The sequence below is a fragment of the Natrix helvetica genome, assembly GCF_964273705.1.
Source record: "Natrix helvetica genome assembly, chromosome: Z".
NCBI lineage: Eukaryota > Metazoa > Chordata > Lepidosauria > Squamata > Natricidae > Natrix > Natrix helvetica.
Window position 1 is genome coordinate 117,629,381 of NC_138554.1, and position 21,212 is coordinate 117,650,592.

The following is a 21,212-nucleotide window of genomic DNA, read 5'->3' on the forward strand; positions in this document are numbered from 1 at the left end:
CAGCTTATCTCTTGACATTCAGACTCCCCTTAACCTCTTACATAGCTCTAGCATTGGAATACTACTAAAAGTTACTCTAACCAATGGCAGTGCTTAGAATTCTTGTGCAATTTGTGTTTTTTTTCTATTTCTGTTTTGATCCTATGTATATTGGCTTACTGTGAATTACTTGAGAGGTTAGGAATTGAACAGTCTAGAAACTGAAGTAAGTAAGTAAACAATAATAAAACTAGCTTAAGGAAGATTTGCTTCATACTGGATGGTGCTGTGTAGCTATATTACAGCAAGCAATTTTATGTGACAGCTATGTATAGCTGAAGGATTTGGTAGGAATATAATGCAAACAGATGGCTTGCTTTTCATGCATTTATCAATGTCACTCTTTGATGGATGAGAATGCCATTCTCTTATTGTCCATGTAATGACAAAGATTCAGATAAGAGAATGATCTCCTTGTCTGAGTTTGATTCTGTTGTCTAGCTGTTTATAGCAAGATTGATATCTCTTGGTCCCTGAACTATGAGGATCTTTAAATAGAAATATATGTTTATTATAGGATGTAATTTGGGCAGTAGTGTTTTTAATTCTTTCACTATAGCATACATACCAGAAAACATTGAAAAAAATCAACAAATAACCTTTCATACTCTGGGTTTGCAGATTTAATTTTTGTTATTAGGCAAACAATTTTAAGAGCTCCACATTTTAAGAACAGAAGTGATCTTGAGTGAGTCAACTTGTGCTGGCTGTATCAAAAGTTTTCTTCCAAATAAAACATTGTTAATTCTCCTAGCCATGATTAATTTGGGAAAAAAGTTTTTCTTTTAAGCAATGGTGTATATAAATAGAATTGTACAAATAATATTAAAAACCCAAACATACATTTTTTCTCTGATCAAAGCCTGAATGTTGGATCACACAAGAAGTAAATTATCTACATATCATGAAATAAATTAACTAAGTAACTTTAAGTTTCATGATGGAATGCAGATATAAGAAATAACTTAGTGTTTCCTAATCCTGCAGCTAATAACAAACCTCTATTGCTTATCATAATCACTTAGTTCTAAAACATGTTAAATCTGTTTGTTCTGAATAAAATATGAAAGAACAGAAGGGTATTTTTTTTATTACATGTCAGACCAAGAGCTTGGTAATTAATGTCCTGAAAATGTCTTGACATTTAAGCCAGGAAAAAATAGTATAACATCTCAATAAAAGGCATGATATTTTCCATCTAGATGATATCCTAAAACAAACGTAAACTATGTGGAAACTTTGTTAATGACTTCTTTTGTAGCTTCATTTTTTTGGGGGAAAAAGCCCCTAACTCACATTTTATAACTTTTTATTGCACAATGAATCTTATCAGTTCCTATTCAGGATATTAAGAAAACAATTTTCAAACTTCAGTGCAGTCTTCCCCAATGTGGAGCATTGATTGCCCCCTTCTAATGTTTTGATGCTGCAATTCGGTGGTGGGTTGCAGGTGGTACGCCCCGGTATGGGCGTACCAGAGCATGCCTGGAGCACCGGGTACCGTTCCGGTATGGTGCTATGGAGGGCCTACCTGCCCAAGCTCCTTACCTGTCCTTTAAGCCTTTGGCGCTTCCGCGCACAGGCATGATGCGTATGGCGCCTGTGCGACATCGCCGAGCAGCATCGTGGAGGCTTGCGGAAGCGTCGCAGGCAAGTATGACGCATGCACGTGCGTCCATGTGGGTGACGCCGGTACAGTTGGAACGGAATCCAGAACCCACCACTGCTGCAATTCCAAACATTTTCATGCAGTTGGAAATGTTGGTATTCTATTTCTGCAAAAGGCTAACTCTATGTAATGATTTCATTGCATTAAAACAAGTATCAGTTAAATTATCTATATTGACAGTTAGCATTTTGTGACTTAATGTCCTCACTTCTTCCCCCCCCCCCACTCTGTCATTTAATCTGTATGCTGTTGTAAATCTCAGTTCTTTAATCTGTTTCTTGGATTACCAACTCCCCTTTTAAATAAAACTATAAGGCTTGGTAGGTTTAACAAGAAAATGGAAATTATTTTTGTTGATATATCAATTTTTTGTGGCTTTCTGTTTACTGTCAGCAATTAAATGAAGTATTTTTTAAAAAAAATTGGGGTCAATTTTGGCTTATATTGATAGAAAACACTAAATGTATCTTTATTACAATTTTTTTCTTGTAGGAAAAGAGCAGTCTTAGCTGATTGCCAAGAATGAGAGAGAGTCTGGGAGTATCTTTTAAGATAAACAAATTTTATTAGTTTTCTTATTTCTTTTATTAGACATCTCTTTCTCCAAGAGTATAAACAGAGATAAAAAGCAAGGAAAAGGAAAAGGAGTACAATACCAGTAAACAAATGAGGAATTTAATATGTCACAGTGACCTCTCTTTTCCATTTTTTTCATTTAAAATTAATCACTTAAAAAACTAATAAATATTACTAAGTAGTTTCAGCTAAAATATGTGGTAGGAACTATAGCTAACGGCATATAAATTATTGACTGAAATAAAAAGTAATCAACTGAATTAGAATGTATTCTAATTGGAATATTCCATTAAATTAAATATAGACTCTATACAAAGAAAAAAACTAATTGTGAATGAGGTACAAAGCCATGCATTAGAATCTAGGAATAGTTTCAAATTAGAATTGAATCCAACATTTAAAAGATTTACTTTGAAAGGTATAAAGTTATTGTGGACATGAGAACATATTTCCACATTAACTATTTTAATGACTGAAAGAGTCAAGAAGGGACTGTTGCAAGGATGTGTAAAATTCAGCTAGTGTAGAATGTGGCAACTGATGCAGCTTTGTAGGTTTCAAAGCTTCCTCATGCAGTTCTATTTCTACATAAGCTGATCTGGCTTCCAATATGATTCCAGGTACGATTGAAGGTGCTGGTTAATATTTTTAAAACTTTATATTGCCAGGTTACTTCTGGGACTCTCTATCTCTGAGAGTTCCTGTCTGTTCCACCAGATCTGAAAGGGTGGGAATGTTTCAAATCCCTTCTGTCAAACAGTGCCATCTTGCGTGTCTGAGGAAGAATGAACTTTTCTGCTTGTCCCATGAAAAAACCTCCCTCCTGGGACTTGGATGATCCCCACTCTCTGGCCTTATGCAAGACTGTTAAAACTTGGCTTTCTCCCCAAGCATTAGCACCAGGATGTTAGGGAAGGCCAATAAATGTCTGTGTTTTATAGAATTGATCTTCTTGTTATTATATTTCCTCACAACAATAATAAAATGATATATCTTGACTATTTTTACATTAAACCATTACTCAGTGCAAAAGTTGCTTTATTTCTCTGTCCCAATCTGAATATTTAGTTGTAAACACCAAGTAGATTAAATTATATCAAATTACCTATAAGATTCCTATCTACCAGACATGGATTATAAAACATTTCAGTAGGTGCAGCCATCTTGGCAATAATTCCTCGGGAAGAAGATTTGTACAACTGCCATATGATCCTGATTCCTTCAGGCATAATGACAGGCATAAGATTTCATTCAGGCATGAGATTTCATTCTATAGTGGATCATATCAAAGCATAAGCTTTGATATGTTCCACTATAGAATACATGACACTGATATGTGAGAAAAGTACATTGGAAAACATTAGAATGCTCTGTTCCACTGCAGAAAAAGAATCTTCATGGAACTCCAATGTATACTAGGTGACTTTTAATATTCAAATGGCGGAATCTATGTTAAGGTCTCGTCTCTTATAGCTCTTGTCAGGATAAGATAGGACACTGGCTAAACTCTGTACAAATGATGAACAACTGATTGCAAAGAGTGTACAAACCTGTTTTGAAATTTGAAACAAAAGGAACAAAGGAGCATGATGAAATGGGCCAAGAATTTGGGCTGCAATATAGTGGGAGACAATATGACATGGCGTCTGAAATTTACATTGTGTTATAATTTGAGAGAGATTTTTTTACAGGAGGATATGCTGCTACTATATGACACCGTAAAAGGAAAGTGTATAACAGTACTTCTAGTCAATATTGTGTCAATATGGACATTTTACCATGTATGAAGAACTTGTGAAAAAAGAAAAAAATGGAAACAAATATACATTTTAAATCAAATTTATATGGCTGCCCACATTATTAAAGGTAATTCTGGGGTGGCATACAATAATCCAATAAAACAGGGCATATATGAAAATAATATTTGCCGCCCCAAAGTACCCCCTGCTCTGCTTAGCAACCTACATGTTCCTTTAACAATTCATTGAGAGCAGGTTTCGGTGATTGTTAAGTCACTCACCTAACTACTGTTGTGACTTGTGGATCATAATGGGCATGGTTGTATCTCAAGGACTACTTGCAACAAGTAACTGCTGAAAGGACAGAAGTCTCTAAGGACAGAATTCATTTCTTTCTTTCTCTTTCTTTCTTTCTTTCTTTCTTTCTTTCTTTCTTTCTTTCTTTCTTTCTTTCTTGAATTGTATTATTTTCTATACTTTTCCCTTTTACTTTCTTTTTAAAATATATTTTTATTTTTATCTTTTTGTTATGTCAAAACTTAATAAAAATAAATCTTGTCTTTGGATTTTGTGTGCAGGTCTTTTACTTTATATTTAGTTCTCTTTCATATTTCCTTTTTTCCCATTGCTGCATCTACTTAAGAATGTAACAATAGAGAAGTAATTTAGTCAGTAGACTATCCAGAACATGATAAATGTATGTGCAATCTATTTAGCAGAAAAGAATGGTGTGCAACAATCTTGCAGCCTCAGTGAAACAATCCAATCTGTCTGCTTCATGATGTCATTGCCAGAAGCCAAATAGTACTGTTTTTGTTTTAATGGGAGAACTCTTTCACGTTGCTGGTTTGACATGATGGGAATGTAGTTTCAAATGCTTCCTGTTCATTCATAGGCCTCAGGCTTTCCATCCGTTTCATTTCAGATATGACAACTGAAACCAATTAGGTAGAACTATGGGAAAGCTAAGTCATATACAGATTTATCATAGCTAAGGAAAGTGTAGAAGTGAGCATATTTCATTGGAAATATGTGTAAGTGATAAAGAGTGCTGAATAAGGAGAAGGTAGATATAAGTTAATTTTAAAACATTTGTTCCTGAAGTTCAAAGTAGTTACTATATAAATATAGGTACTTGTATTTGTATGATTATGTATGAGTGTTAACCAGTGAAGAGCAAAAGAGACTCAGAGCAGCCAGGTATACATAGCTGGATGGGTGGGAACAGCTGGGTGCAGCTAGGTCAGTGTGGAGAACTAGCTGTAGTAGACTTGGTGCAGATGACTCAGTGTGGTTGGATGGGAGTGGCCATCTGCACTCTGTGCAACTGTGGGTGTGGCTGGGTGGCTACTATTGGGTGGTCATGGCCAGCTGGGCTCAGAATAAGTCACCCTAGGCAACTGTACATTGAACCAATTCGGCACCCCACCAGAAGAAAAATTACTCATAGATGTGCTAGTAAACAGGAAGTGGCAAGGTTTGCAAGGAAAGGAGTGTGTATTTCCCCACCCCACTTTCCATTCTCCATCCCCATGTTCTGAGAACAGAAAATGCATACAGGGCAACTCTAACAACTGCAGAAAATTAGGCTTACATCCTTGAATATGGCCCATCTCAGGGACAGGTATCTGTCACTTTCTCACTGAAAGCATATACTAGGAGTGGGTTCCACTACTGCCGGTTTGCTTGCGTGCGCGCTGTGTGTGCATGTTCAGTGCAATTAATGCACAGAACCAAAAAAACAAGATGGCGCTGCCTATGGTGCACCCGGAAGAATTGATTTGGGGGCGTGGCAAGCCTGGGTTGCTGCTGGTTCCAACGACCCAGTCCACCAAACCACTACTGGTTCAGCCAAACCGGTAGGAACCCACCACTGATATACTATAATCCTCCACAAAATTCCTAGTACTGAATGATAGGACACCTACAAAATAACCCCATAATTGTTAATTTCAGATTTGATATTGAAGTACTAATGGCTATACCCAAAAATAATATTGCCAATCTACTGAAGCTTTAAAAAAAGACAACAATGATTAAGAAGCTGAAGCAACTTGCCTAATTGAAAATGATACAACTTTGGAAGCCTTCAGTTTAGAAAAATGGCTCTATCTATCTATCTATCTATCTATCTATCTATCTATCTATCTATCATCTAAATGACTGTGTGCGTGTATGTTCCAGCATAACTCTGGAACGCCTCGAGCAATTTCAACCAAACTTGGTACACAGATGATTTACTCTCTGGAAACAAATACTGTGGGAGTAAGACACTCCTAACACCCCTCGGTGTGTGTGTTCTTTTAAGATACAGCCTGTTGTGCCTTAAAATGGCTGCTACTGTAGTGCCATAAAATGGCTTCTACTGTACAGCGCAGTGGAGTTGCCATGGTAACGGTTCACAGTACTCTACAAGGTGGCTGCCTCTGGTAAGGGGGAAAATCCAACATTAGAAATTACGTTTAGGATTATTTTTGAGGACAAATGTATGGATTAGGATAAATAAATACCCCAGCAATGCCAGGTTATCAGCTAGTGGGAATATAAAAATGTGTGGGATGTGGGGACGACAGAGACCCGTAACCCATAACCCACAACGAAGACATAGACCAATATAGTCAGGAAACCAAATAAAACAAATTGGTACTGTGGATTTTCCAACACTACAAGTGGAAGCAGGGTAAGAAAATAAATGGCTAGAAAAAGAGGAAGCAGGAAAAAAATATTGGCTTTACTCTTATACATCAGTATAATCTAAAAATATAGTACCCAGATTTAGTTCTAGAGTCTAAATACAAAGAAAGCATAACACAGGTATGAAATATAAAACTAGTTTGCCTCTAACTTTCAAAAAAGAATATCAGAATTTAGAGATGGAAGGTGGTATCCAAAATCACATTGTTAGGATTGGGGTTTTTTTTTTGGGGGGGGGGAGGAGTCACAGCAAGAATTAACTGTAAAACTGCAGTGAAAATATAAACTATCCACCCTTCCCTCCTTATGTTTATCTCCTCCTCTGTTTCGCCCTTTCCATTTCTGTGGATTTGACCAAACGGGGAATGATAAAGCTTTTTTCTGATTCAGTGAGACTGCTGCAAAAGGACTTGTGCTTTGTGACGATTTATAATCTACTCTCCCCTTTATTTTCTTTGCACATTTTCATGAAAACTACCCCTTAGAAAGTGGGGCTAGAGAATGGAAAGCGGAGCTTGCCTCCCCTTTCCTTTCCTTACACACTTTACCGCTTCCTATTATCTGGCACATCTCTGGGTGATTTTTATTTTGGTGGGGTACCGAATTTGTCCCGCATTTAGTTGCATGGGTTGACTTGTTCTGCGCCCACCTGGCTACCAATGGTACCCATCTAGCTACCCACCTTGCTGCATGCAGTCGGCACACTCACCCAGCCATCCTATGTCAGCAGCCCTGAGTCTTCCACAGCTGCACCTAGTTCTTCACACCAATCTGGTCACATCAATCCAGCCTTGCCCACCAACCGCTTTGAATCATCCCATTTCAGCAATTGGATAGGTTTTAATTCAAAATATTTTTTTCTTATTTTATTTATATATTACATTTATATGCTGCTTGTCCCTAGTGAGTCTGGGCAGCTTAAAATAATCAACTACAATTCACTTATTTTTTTATTATGAACAAATTATGCTGTTATTATTGTCTGATAGTAATTAGCTTTCAGGGTTTTTTGAACTGAAGAAGTAGCCATCCATCTTCCCTTCTATTATGAAGCCAGTACATCATTTAAAATATTTTAAAATATTTCTGTATAGTACTTCAGTATATATTCCTTCCACTTTTATTTGATCTCTGAATTGATTCATATTTGTCCATTGGTGTCCTTTAGTTTTTTAAGGTACCTCCTATTGCTTCTTGTGTCCAACATCTATCTCCCTGAAACTCTTTGCTAAATTCCTTTTTGAAATGTTCGTCCTTCAGGGCTTTGGCTTCTTTATACTTCTTGGCAATTTCCATGGTTGTTCTGATATCCAGTTTGCTTTCTCCCCTCCCCCCCCCTGTAATCTATTTTCACAGACATCCACAATTACTTATTTAACGTCATTCCATAATGTCCCTGGTTCTTTAATGAGAGTCAGGATTTCAAAATGATTTCTGGTGTTGTACAAAATGGTAGGTGTATGTTTAAGACCATATTGTGGAAACTGACTAGCTTTTTTCTTTTGCTTAACTTGGAACTTGCAGTGATCTGACTATGTCTTTGATACTGAGGGTGGAAGCGCTCCTCCATCCACAGTCAATTGCATTTCAATATACCTACTGTACTTGCTCTTTTGATTTCTGTGTATAAAGGTATCATTTTGAATGTTTGAAGACTTTGTCAGCTGTGAAGAAATCTTTGAAATGACAAAAAGTGAGAAGTTGGTTTCCTGCTTATTTTTGGTTTACTATGATGTGGGATTACAATCATGTTACCAATTAACAATTTTAAGATATTAGAAAAGTGATTGAATTTGTTTAGGACTTCTAAGATTGCCTGAAAATTCTTGATGTGATTTTAACTATCTCATGCTGAATTGTGTTGGCAGAATTAGACCTGTATATCACATTAGAGGAAGAGGATGTAAAGAGACATTTAATCTTGTGTTTGAAATTGCTCAGGCCCATGGTTGTCTTGTGTAAATGTGGAGTAAAGTAGATGTCTGGTCTTGTTTCATAATTTGGTTACTATGTTGTCTATGTTCTTATTTACTGGAACTTTTATACCATTCCAATCCATGTTTGATGAGCCATGCTTACGTATACTTTATTCATGTGTGCTCCTTTTTCTCTTGAAATAGAGTTAACATTGATTTTATAATGTAGCGTATTTTAATATTCCAGCTGATTAAAAAAATAGCATATGCCTGAACATGTATACAATTATACTTTGTAAATATCAGAGTCTACCTTCCACGTTTTTTTAATCAAACAACTTTAATACATTAAAACACAGGTTATCTTTGTTGAGATATTTGTATATGGCCTTTTGAGTGAGTTCAACAGTACCTTTTACAGATTATATTTGTTAATTTGTAAAATATAAATATCTTATCTACATCTTTATGACTACCTGGTATGTAATCTGCATCTGTGTACCAACTTTGTCCTCATTTCCCCCATCTTTTTTCCCTTTGCTTCAACCCAGTTGAATCATAGATTCAGTTTAACCATTCCAGGAATTCAAAGTAGTTCATGAAATCTTATACTTTTAAAATATTAAAATACGCTAGTCAGAAAAGATGCTGCCAGACTCCTGATCACTGGAATGCATGTGGCTCGTTATATAGTACACTAGTGTGCTATTACTCTTTAAAAAAATTTCTTCATTTATTTATTTTTTTATTTTTTTAAAGAGTAGGCAAAATATATTACTTCTTTGGTGTTAAAAATCTATACATTGGAAAATCTTTAAAAAATTATTAACAATTCTAAATCAATTAATAAATTAGCTTTCATATATTTTTTCACTTCTGTGACATTGCGCGCGCGCACACACACACACACACGTTTTTATTGGCAAATTAAAATTATTACTGCAACTGCTACTGATGAAACTGCCAAAAGAGAAATAGAGAGGAATACCAGGTCATAAATATTTGATGAAAGACACAATTCCCCTATCTCTCAAATGTTAAAAGAAATATGTGAACTGTGACTTTCATGATGGAAGACTATCCTAAGGCGATCTATGGAGATTGTCCTAGTATAATAGTATTCATATAGGACTGATGAAGAATGGAAAGGAAATTGCTTATAAATTTAATTCTTCATCTTTCATCCTTTATGTTTTGCTGCAGTTTCAACCAGTTTACATTGCAAACTCTTATTTAGTAATACCACCTGAATCTCTTGAACCCATTGTGCTCATGACACAAATCTTTTGCCAACATAGAAGCAAACATTGCATATACTTCCAACTTTTTCAGAAGCACAGCTGACTCTCATATTCATACTTTGTGGGACTTTGTAGCTATTTGTAGTTCCTAATGACTATTTCTGCATTAGAAAATATGTCTCAGCTACTGTATTCTTAATTAAGTCTGCCTTAAACAAATTTTGTGTTATAAAAGCAACTGCTACTAAGGTAAAGCTGGGTGACTAAATATTAGATGTCTGTTCTTGTAACAGTCACAGCTGATTCTCTTAAAGTGTTTAAATGGTATACTTAAACTGTTCATTTGTTGTTTGGTAGCACAAGAACACCACTTAAAACATATTCAAGGGAATTAATGTATTTGGTATATAGAGTTAGTTTCTATATTTCAGATTTTCACAAAAATTAAATAAGCAATGTTGTTTTTTAGAATATAGGTTAGGATTACCCTTTGTATATAAATAATAATATTGTGAAACAAATTTATGTTTCTTGAAATGAAATGTTTTCCTTGTTCTTAATTTTACTAAATTAAACTATTTAATGCCATGTTAAAAGTGTTAAAACATTTTATATGAACTTTAACAGTCACATGGCTTGTCTAACTCCCACTTCAGTTCTAGAATCTCTAATAATAACAGAATAGTAAAATAAGAGAGTTGGAAGGGACCTTGGATGTCTTCTAGTCCAACCCCTGCTCAAGCAGCAAACATATATACCATTTCAGATAAATGGTTGTCTAATCGCTTCTTAAAAACCTCCAGTGTTGGAGTGCCCACAATTTCTGGAGATAAATGGTTCCACTGGTTAATTGTTCTGTCAGGAAATTTCTCAATAAGGGTAGATATAGCATCCATGCATGGGTTGACACTGTCCGTGCTCTGATTGGACTGAATCTGAATATTAATTAACCAATGTACTATATAACCCCCCCCCCCGTGAGTGTTACCACCCAGTTTCCAACTCAGTCCACTCTTGGACAGTCATGTTATCCCTTGTATGCATTAGCAATCTTAATTCCTTCACTTTACCAGTTTGACAATTTCCATCCTTGTTGTCAAAAGGAAGATGATCAATTTGAGGATCGTGAGTATTTCTGGACTACTCTGAGGGCTCTGATATGTCTGGCCTTTGGGGCAGCACAAGACCAAGACCACTGAGCACGCCAGTGGAGGCCACCTTTCCACTACAGTCAATGACTGCTGTATTCCAGGACATAATAACCAAGGCCATTAAACAGGGCATAGTGGCAAGGCTCCAAGAGAAGAACCAAGGGGCGACACCAGGGGTCTCTCATCCTGCTCCATGACCAGGGTCAGCCCCAGAATTGATGGACCACCTGTGTCTGGCCAAACCTGTGCATAGCCCTTCCCCCGCTTCAGAAGAAGGGGAGATCAGGAATGCCGACCTCTCAGAGGAGGAAGGCGCCACACCGGATAAGCCCACCTGCGTGGGTCTTTTCCCTCTGGCATTGTTCAAACTCCTGTTGGCTAAGGCCAAGACCTCCTCAGACCTCGAAGGCCAGGCTGAGATCCCGGCAGCCCTGGTACAGGGCCCATCGGCAAGCGCGCTATTTAAGGAACACAAGGTGGAAGCAGACACCATACCCACTCCTCAGCTCTTAGTTGATGCAGTGAGACACCAGTGGATCACACCAATGTTGGGCCCGGTGCCCTTGGCCAATGATAGACAGTTCTACAATGTTGTGGAACAACTGGACAAGAACCTCCTCTGGCCAATCATCGGCCCTCCTGTTGCAGCACTGCATACTAACACCATTCTCCCAGGCATCCAGGAAGACATCCTCAAACCAGAGGATCAGGTCCTACAGCGGGGTCATCAGGCGGTGCGAGCCTCAACAGTGGCCTCCTTTTTCTTGCGCTCGAGCCTTTTCTGGCTACAGCAACTGCGGGAACATATCCCTGCTGGGGATTCTAGGGCCCATCAGGACCTTAGTAAAATTGTCGCTGCAGTGCAGTTTTCAGCAGACGCCACACTGAGCGCAACCTGGTTCGCATCCATGTCCAGGGCCTCGTTGGTGGCCTCACGTAAACTCCTGTGGTTCCAACAATGGCAATCTGACTTGAGGCACAAGTGGCACCTGGCATCGAAGCTGTTCCAAGGGGGGAGCCTCTTTGGGGATTCCTTGACACCCTTATTGATCAAGGGCAAGGACAAGCATATGATCCTGGCCTCCAACCCAAAGAAAGGGTTTGCCCAAGCTGTCCCCTTCCCCAGGAGACAATCCTTCAGGCAGGAGTATAGAGGGTCTTTTAGAAATAATGATTATTCCCCATCAAGGTTCCGCCAGCAGGGCGGTTTCTCCCAGTGCCCAAGACAGCAACAGTATTGGCAGCAAAGGGGGCACCATTCCAAACATCCCTTTTGTGGGGGCAATAACTGAAACTACCACAAATCCTAAAAAGTCACAGGATTGGGCACCCATTGGGCAGATATGGCACTTCACCGACCAATGGGAGGCCAGGACCTCTGATGCCTGGGTTAGAGCCACGGTCAGGTTCTGTCTGACCTTCTGTCTGACCTTGGAGTTTGTCTCTCACCCTCCTAGGTCCTTCCTCCAGTGCCCTATTTCTGGTAACCCCCAGAGGCGGTTATTGATGGTGACTATCCAACACTTTCTTGATATTGAAGCCCTCCAGAGGATGCCCGCCGACCAGATCTGCCAGGGATTTTATTCCTTGTTATTTGTTATTCCCAAGGCCTCTGGAGGATGGAGGGCCATCCTTGACTTGAAACAGTTGAATAGTTATTGCATATAAATGTTTTAAGATGCACTCCTTGAAGACCATCTTGGAGGTGTGAGGGAGAATGATTACCTTACTTCAATTTACCTCATGGAGACGTACTTACATGTACCCATCCTGCAGGAGCAGCGACAGTTTTTACATTTTTATTATGGTTCTTGTCATTACCAATACATGGCTTTGCCATTTGGCCTTTCTTTTGCTCTCCGTGTCTTTACTAAGGTTTTGGCCGCCTTGGCTGTTCACTTACATAAAGTGCCTGAGAGTATAGTAGATGAAATATTGGTACAGTCCACTTCTCCGGACAGGGACAGGGCAGACCTCCACATCACAACACAGGTGTAGTGCGCCCATGGTTTTTCCATTAACAAGGCTAAAAGCCATTCCACACCTACCACCATCTTGGGGCTCGGATAGATTCCAGGGCTGGGCAGGTCTTCCTATCTGAGGAGCGGACTACCAGCCTTAGAGAACTGATAGCGGAGGTGTTCAGCAGCCAGGGCATTTCGCTGGCGGCCTTATCTAAACTCCTCGGGAAGATACCCTTGACCATTTCCATAGTAGGGCTAAGCTACACACAAGGGACTTCCAATGGTTTTTGCTGCCTTTCCAGAAGAAGAGGGTCAGCACATCGTTGGGACGGGTACATCTCACCAGGAATGTCCAACAGTCCCTCGGTTGGTAGCAGACCCCGGCCATAGACAAAGGATGCTATATCACCTTCATCACTGCTGCCAGTCTGGCTGAGGAGCATACATGAACGCACATATGGCCCAGGGTCGGTGGACACAGGAGGAGGCCAGCAAGGGCATTAACTGGCTGGAGCTCCGAGCCATTAGATTAGCTCTACTGGACTTTCACCAGTACATCAAGGGCTGGCACATGCTGGTCCTCACAGACAACATCACGGCCAAAGCCCACATCAACAGATGGGGGCACCAGATCGAGGGATCTCATGCTAGAGGTTAATGTCCTGGGAACGTCGGCAGAGAATAATCTCCTTTCCCTCGTGGCCGAACACATTTCAGGTGAGGCTAACATGCGGGCTGATTGGCTAAGCAGGGCTAAAGTAGACCAAGCCGAATGGCAATTGCATTCTTCTCTCTTTCAGGAGATCACACATCGGTTCAGAGTCCCGATTGCGGATCTGTTCGCCAGCCCCTCCAATGCTCAGCTCCCCAGATTTTTCACAAGATTCCGCACCAGGAGTGGAGGGAATGGATGCTCTTTGCTGCCCGTGGCCCAGGGTTCTCCTCTATGCCTTTCCCCCAGTACCTCTCCTCCCCAGGGTTGTCTGCAGAATTATCAAGGACAGAGCAGAGGTCATACTCCTGACCCTGCACTGGCCGAGGCGTCCTTGGTTTGCTGACCTTCAGACATTGTCAATGGAGAGGCCCTGGAGAATTCTAGCGGACAAGATTGTCCTCCAGGGAGCTCTACAACACCCGGAACCCCAATGACTCCAGCTGGCTGCCTGGCAGTTGAGCGGTTCACTCTAAGGGGAGATCAGTTCTCTCCAGATCAGTTGGAGAGTATATATTGATACTATATAGGCCTCCAGGAGGCCCTCGACGCTGCACATTTACAATGCCACCTGGAGAATCTTCTGTAAGTAGTGCCTGTCTAAACAGATTACTCCAGTGGACTCCTCCATCCCTCAGATCCTGGAATTTTTACAGGACGGCCTTGATAAGGGGTTATCTCCCAACACCATCAGAAGGCAGGTGGTGGCCTTGGGCACGATTCTTATCTGAGGTGGCGGCCAGACTATTTCACAGCACCCCACGGTGAAAAGGTTCTTAAGGAGTGCTGCCAACATGCGACCACCAGCTGTACACCATTACCCAACTTGGGATCTTACCAGGGTCCTTGGGGCTCTTACCAAGCCACCATTTGAGCCTTTAAGAGAGATTTCCATGGAATTACTTACCTGGAAAGTTGCCTTCCTGGTAGTGATAACTTCCACCAGTAGGATTTCGGAACTGCATGCTCTCTCAGTTAGGGAGGACCTGTGCAGGTTCCACAGTGGTAGGGTGGTCCTTAGGCTGGACCCTTCCTTTGTGCTGAAGGTGGGGTCATGGTTCCATAGGTCCCAGGAGGTGGTGCTCCCTAATTTCTGCCCCACCCTGACTCATCAGCTCAAGAAGCAATGGCACAATCTTGATGTCTGTTGGACACCGAAGATTTGCATCGCACGCACATCTGAGATTAGATGGTCGGAAGCACTTTTTGTATCTTTTCAGGCTTCGTCCTTAGGTAAGAAGATCTCCACGGCAGTGATTGGCAGATGGGTGAGGTGTTGTATAGCAACAGCCTACACAGTCCAGGAGCTGGAGGTTCCAGAGGGTATAACTGCCCACTCTATGCGGAGAGAGGCCACCATCACAGCGTGGGCTACTCAGGCTTCTCTGTAGGGTGGCGGCTTGGGTATCCTCATCGTTGTTTATTAGGAACTATAAGTTGGACAAGTTCGCATCGGCAGAGGCCGCTTTCAGCTGCAGAGTGTTGCAAGTGGTAAGATCTGAGGTTCAACTGCCAGTACGGTCGCCTTTCCTCCCTTAAGGACACCTAGTTTGGGCATGTCCCATGCATAGATGCTATCTCCCCCCTCATTGAGAAAGAGCGTTGGTACTTACCTGATACACTTCTTCTAATAGGGTGGAGACAGCCCCATCCCTTACCTTTTTGGAGGCGACCTATCTTACCTGCATTTGGTTGGTTGACTGCATATAGTATTGTTCTGTTTACCTTTATCACTAAAGATAGTTTTTCTGTGGATAACACGTGGAGTCCGTGTCTTCATTTACTTTGCCAGAAACTGGGTGGTAACACTAACAGGGGCGGATTATATAGTACATTGGTTAATTAATATTCAGACTCGGTCCAATCAGAGCGGACAGTGTCAACCCATGCATGGATGCTATTGCCACCCTTTTAGAAGAAGCATATCAGGTAAGTACCAATGCTTTCTCTCCTTACTTCTAAGTTGCTTTTTTCCTTGATTAGTTTCCATCCATTGCTTCTTATTTTGCCTTCAAGTTTTGCCTTCTTTGAAGAATAGGTTGACCCTCTCTTTTTCGTGGCAGTCCCAAGTTCAGGACCTTTGAACTTTTGAAACAATCATGTTTAAACTTCCTTAATTCTATCAAAATGCTTATTACTTGTTTGGTCGTGATTTATACAATTTTTAAGAATGCTTATTTATTATTTAACTATCTTGAATTGTACCTTAAATTATTTGAGACTCTAATCTTTGTGTTATATTACGGACAGATGGAATAGAATGAATAGCAAATATATTAATCATTTATTACAGAGCCTGATGGTGGTATAAACAGGGCATACTTATATTTTCCTTATTTCCATTTGTTATATCCAGATGAATATATTATAGTAACTTTCAAACAGAAATAGACATATTTGATTAAAAAAGGCATTTAAAATATTATTTCTTTTCTGTTTTCAAGCATACAGATTTATGTCAGTACATGGACAAACATCCTGGAGGACTTCATCCAGACAATGTGAAGGTAGGATGCAACTTTTCAAATAAATATTATGTTACTGTCTTACAGTGAACAATAATATATTGTTTATTTAAATAATATATTTCATTCTACCCTGCAGAAAGCAATCAGTCACCATTAGCAGTTTGCAAGATCGGGGCAGATGCTGTGGTATATATTATGGTGTCAATGGGTAAATGTAAATGTCACCATTAGCAGTTTGCAAGATTGGGGCAGATGCTATGGTATATATTATGGTGTCAATGGGTAAATGTAAATGATGTACTATAGGTTATTTACATCATAATATCATTAACGTGAAATGTAATTCACATCCTTTTCATGATGATATTATAATACGAAGTCATCTACTATCTCCTGCAGCTGCTAACTTGATGCCAATGAATAATGTAATTATAAACAGGTCTTTTAATTATTAGATCTCTTCAAGAAAGAAAAGTAATTTGGGTCCCTAATTATATTGAGGGCTTTTTTTTAAGTGGGACCATAACAACTACCTAAATTTACTTCTTTATTCAGTCAAATATTTCCAGGTAAGAAGACAGGTTTGCCCTGTCTACTTACATCGAAATCAGCCAAATTATTTTAGCATAAATGGAGAGTCAGTTACTCATACAGCTCTATATGTTGCAAAAACCATTATGTACTATTTGTACAAATATAAAATTCCTTTATGTTTTTATCAACAAACATCTCAGTAATGCTATGTATCATATGACATATGCTGCAGTTTTTTTTAATGTGAGATTGCAATTCAAATTGACTTGACACAAAGAAGCCTGCCAAAACATCTAGGTAGTCTTCTGGTATTTTATATGATCCATGGAGGAGAGGACGAGAGATCATAATGAGTTAAATGTTTACAAAACTGTTGTTCTTTATTTATTCTTCTCTTATGACCAATACAGAATGGAATATAATAGACTTTAATATTAACTGAATAAATGATTGCAAGATGCATTAATTCCACCTGAAAACTGCCGAACTTGGCAAACTTAGGCACAATTCAGAAATATAGAAATCTTTGCAAATCTTTGTAAGACGAGAGCTGTGTAGGGTAATATGGCAGTGGGGTTTGGACGGCTGATACTGGTTGATACATGCTAGTGAATTTGAGTAGCAGGGGAAGTGTGAGCATGGCAGGACCTGTGGTATCTGCTACCAGGAGGAAGGCACATGTAGCAGGATGCACAAATGCAACAAAGTTTGCAATGACTGCTGCCAGATGAGAATGAGTGCACAAGTGTACACAGTTTGCGGGGGGCATGAGTGTGGCAAGCCCTGGGGAGGCTGCTAATCAAACGTTTGTAATGATGTAGGAGTGGTGGAAGAGGCATGCCACAAGAACAGCTGGGTTGCTGTGTGACAGAAGGTGTGCAAGTAGCTGGGGACACATAATGTGTGTCTTAGGGCTTGGGGTGGCTATTGCTAGGTGTCTGAAAGTACAAGTTTCTAGGGAGGATGCATGAATGGCAGGGGAGACACATCATGAATGCAGTGCCTCCCCTGCCATTACAGAGAGGGTTTATGGGTGCAGGAGACTTGCCCAAGCATCTTGCAACCTTCCCTGCCAGTTCCCTTGTTTCCTTTATGAAACCAGCAGGTGAGATACACATTGTAGTCATTTGACCATGGGATGCTGCAACTGTCATAATTGACAGCTGGATGTCAACTATCTAGATTGCAATTATGTGACTGCAGGGGTGATGAGATGACTGGCACTTTGAATAATAATAATAATAATAATAATAATAATAATAATAATAATAATAATAATAATAATAATAATAATAATAATAATAATAATAATAATAATAATAATAATAACAACAACAACAACAACAACAACTTTTATTTCTAGACCGCACCCTTTCCTAGGCAGGACTCGGGGCGGTGTACAGTCATGTTTAAAAAAAACCATATACAAATACATAGACATGAACATAGACATAGACATAGACGTGGACGTGGACGTAGACGGAGGAGGTAAAAAATATACTGTACAATTCTTAGTTAAAATACAAATATTAAAATACCCTTAAAAATTCCCCAATAAAATATTTGCCAGGAGGTGGAAGATGGAACTGTCAATCAGCTAAGCCAGCTAGTCGGAACAGGTGATTATTGGTCATAACCACTACTCCTTCAGTACCATCATAACCTGGAACAGCACCTGAATGAAAAGTTGTTAACCACGAACTACCTATAATATTTGACAGAATTATATTAGCGGTTCATACAATCAAAACTCTCAGGCTGTAGTATGTGCCTCTAAGTGCATGTGCTCTCCATCTTTTTTACATACCTTCACAATATGGCATACCACAAGCAATAATATAAACTTGTAAATACCTCCAAGCCAACAAGATAAGTATCCTGGTATAAAGGAACCAGCTGATATGTATTTGAACTTTCAGCAATATGTGTTAAGTTTCCTTCAAAACAAGTAAACTTTGATTGTGTGCTACTTATAAAAAGATTTTTTTAAAGGTTTTGCAGCAACTAAAATTCGTTTGGGCTATGTATTTCTGCCAACCTTAACTAACAGTTACATTGCTCTTGAAAATGAATAATTGTAGTTCTTAATGACCAAACTAGATATTAACAATCAAAGTCTGTGTCTTCTTATAAATTTTTATATTTTAAAAACATGTAATTATGTTTGAAATTACCTCAAAAAATATGGTGTTAAAAAGTCCTCAGAATATGTATGCAATTTATTAACCTTTATTATTTATATTTTCTCTTTAAAAATAGATGTAAACATTTTAAATATGCATCTGAAAAGGCATATAAAGCATATTTCTAAATATTCTTTTCCAAAATATCTAATTGCTTAAAACAATACATTAATAGGCAGAGAGTGTATATGCTTATTTACTTAATAACATATCTATTAAGATAAATATTTAAATTGTAAATAAAAGGAATTCTTTCCAAAATTTCGCTAATGTATGTTCAAGTACTACTCTGCAAGACAATAAATGAAACAAGGCTTAGTTCCAATCAACAAAAAAATAATATTTTATGACCCATTAGAAAACCTGAATTATCTTGCACAAAGGAGAATTTAAAAGATATTTATTAGTTTTCTCAACATAATTTTTATATTGTCTGTTTTCAGAAGTCCACCATAAACATTTTAATGAAGTTTCATGCCTATTAGACTGAATATAAGAAGTTAGTATGTTTTGCTTTTTTTTAACTTTAAGTAATAATTTTTAGTGAATCAGTAAATATATAAAAATAATTCTGTACCTAGATTTAATTTTGTATCTGTAGATGTGGTTCAGCATTACAAGCTATAAAAACCCTTTTAAAACATGATTATTTAAATGTATGTGGGTGGTTAATATCTATAATTGCTTCATTAAATTTGTTTAGAAGACATTTTGGATCCATTCTGGAAACATTATATTTGTAACTTTACAAATACAATGATCTCTAATTTCTATGTCAATACATAAAAGTTATTTTAAAAATTAAATGGGTACACATCAAAAGTTTTTTAGTGTCATAGAAATCAAAATATTAAGTCACAGGGCTAAATTTTGACATTAATTATAGTGGATATGCTGAACATAATTATTTTCATTTAATGTAAATGATACATAGCTGTTTCCCATTACTCTTCAGAGGATAAGCAGGTGCAGAAAAGGATGGGATAATATGTTAAATTAAAGCTGCCTTTTTCAGAGAGCATTGAAAATTGATTTTAAATAAGCTGTTCAATAATTAAATACATAATCAATGTTCTATTTTGTATATTTCTATGTAATTTAGGCATTAATTACAATGAACATGAATATCAGCTATAAAATTATATATATAATGGATCTATATTATATTATCCTATACTTGTATCTTCAAAAAAAGCATTTACCTCTTTTGCCTCTATAAAAACATAAATGCTCTATGGAAAAAGATGATGCCAGTTTTGACAGAGCCACTGATTATGAACATTAGAAAAACCCTTTCACTACAATTATGAAGAAGAAATTATCAGTAGTAGTAGTAGTAGTAGTAGTAGTAGTAGTAGTAGTAGTTATAAAATAATTCTAAAAAAATCAATCCTACATTGCAAATTAAGTTTATGTTATTGTGACTACGGTGATCACCTCAGCGCTTACCATTCCCTCATCATTGCTACTGTATGTTTCTGTAGGAACCGTAATCCACAATCCATTCTCTCTCTCTCTCTCTCTCTCTCTCTCTCTCTCTCTCTCTCTCTCTCTCTCTCTCTCTCTCCCCCTTCCTCCCTCCCTCCCTCTCTCTCCCCCCCCCTCGTGTATGTGATGTGTGTGTTTGTGTATGTATGTAAGTTCAGCATTCAAATATTTCTCCTTCCTCTGCTTCCTTTCTATTTAAATTAATTATATTCTTTACTGCTGTGTTTCAATAAGGCAATTAAAGCACTTCTACTTTTTTATATGGTGCATAAATCTTTGTATGCAATTTTATTTCATGGTTTTCTCACAACATCTTTAGGATTCTTTCAAAGCCCTCTTGATCAAGCTTGTCATGGTTCAGCCAAATCCTTTTTTTAACCAATTATTTCTTCTGAAGTAGAAGGCAACTCAGATACGAATACCACCTGAGCTCCATATTCTTGAACTTCTTGTCTAGAAGTTATAAGGTGATACAGGCATTATCACTTTATCTTCACATATATTAGTAGAAGGGATCACTTTCAGTGAATTTGATCAGCACTGGAAATTGTTCTGTCACATCCCTAATCCATGCTCCTGACAGATCGCACTCTTCACAAGTCACTGAGTTCAATCAGCATGTTTGTTTCAGCAGTAAATTGTCAAATATCACAACTCTTCTCTTTACCTTCCTTCAGGATGCAGATAACATCTCTTATTCTGATACACAAAGAAAAGTCACTTTAATAATATGCACAGAGGCTGTCATATTTTCAGAAATAACTATAGGGTTCTTTGTCTTATAGCGTGTGTTTCTCTACATATTATTGGGAATAAAATGAGTTAATTTTTATTCATA

The 21,212-nt window shown here is 38.3% G+C and overlaps 1 protein-coding gene across 3 annotated transcripts in view; it reads left to right on the forward strand.

Annotated features, from left to right (window-relative positions):
- The window catches only part of CDK14 (cyclin dependent kinase 14), a 263,591-nt gene that overhangs the window by 115,690 nt on the left and 126,689 nt on the right, over window positions 1-21,212 (forward strand). For all 3 annotated transcript variants that reach the window (XR_014176838.1, XM_081971698.1, XM_081971699.1), the window contains one exon: window positions 16,146-16,208. Coding sequence is in view for 2 of the 3 variants with exons in the window: in XM_081971698.1 (XP_081827824.1) it covers window positions 16,146-16,208 (63 nt within the window). In the remaining variant the exon portion in view is untranslated. The remainder of the gene's footprint in view (window positions 1-16,145; window positions 16,209-21,212) is intronic.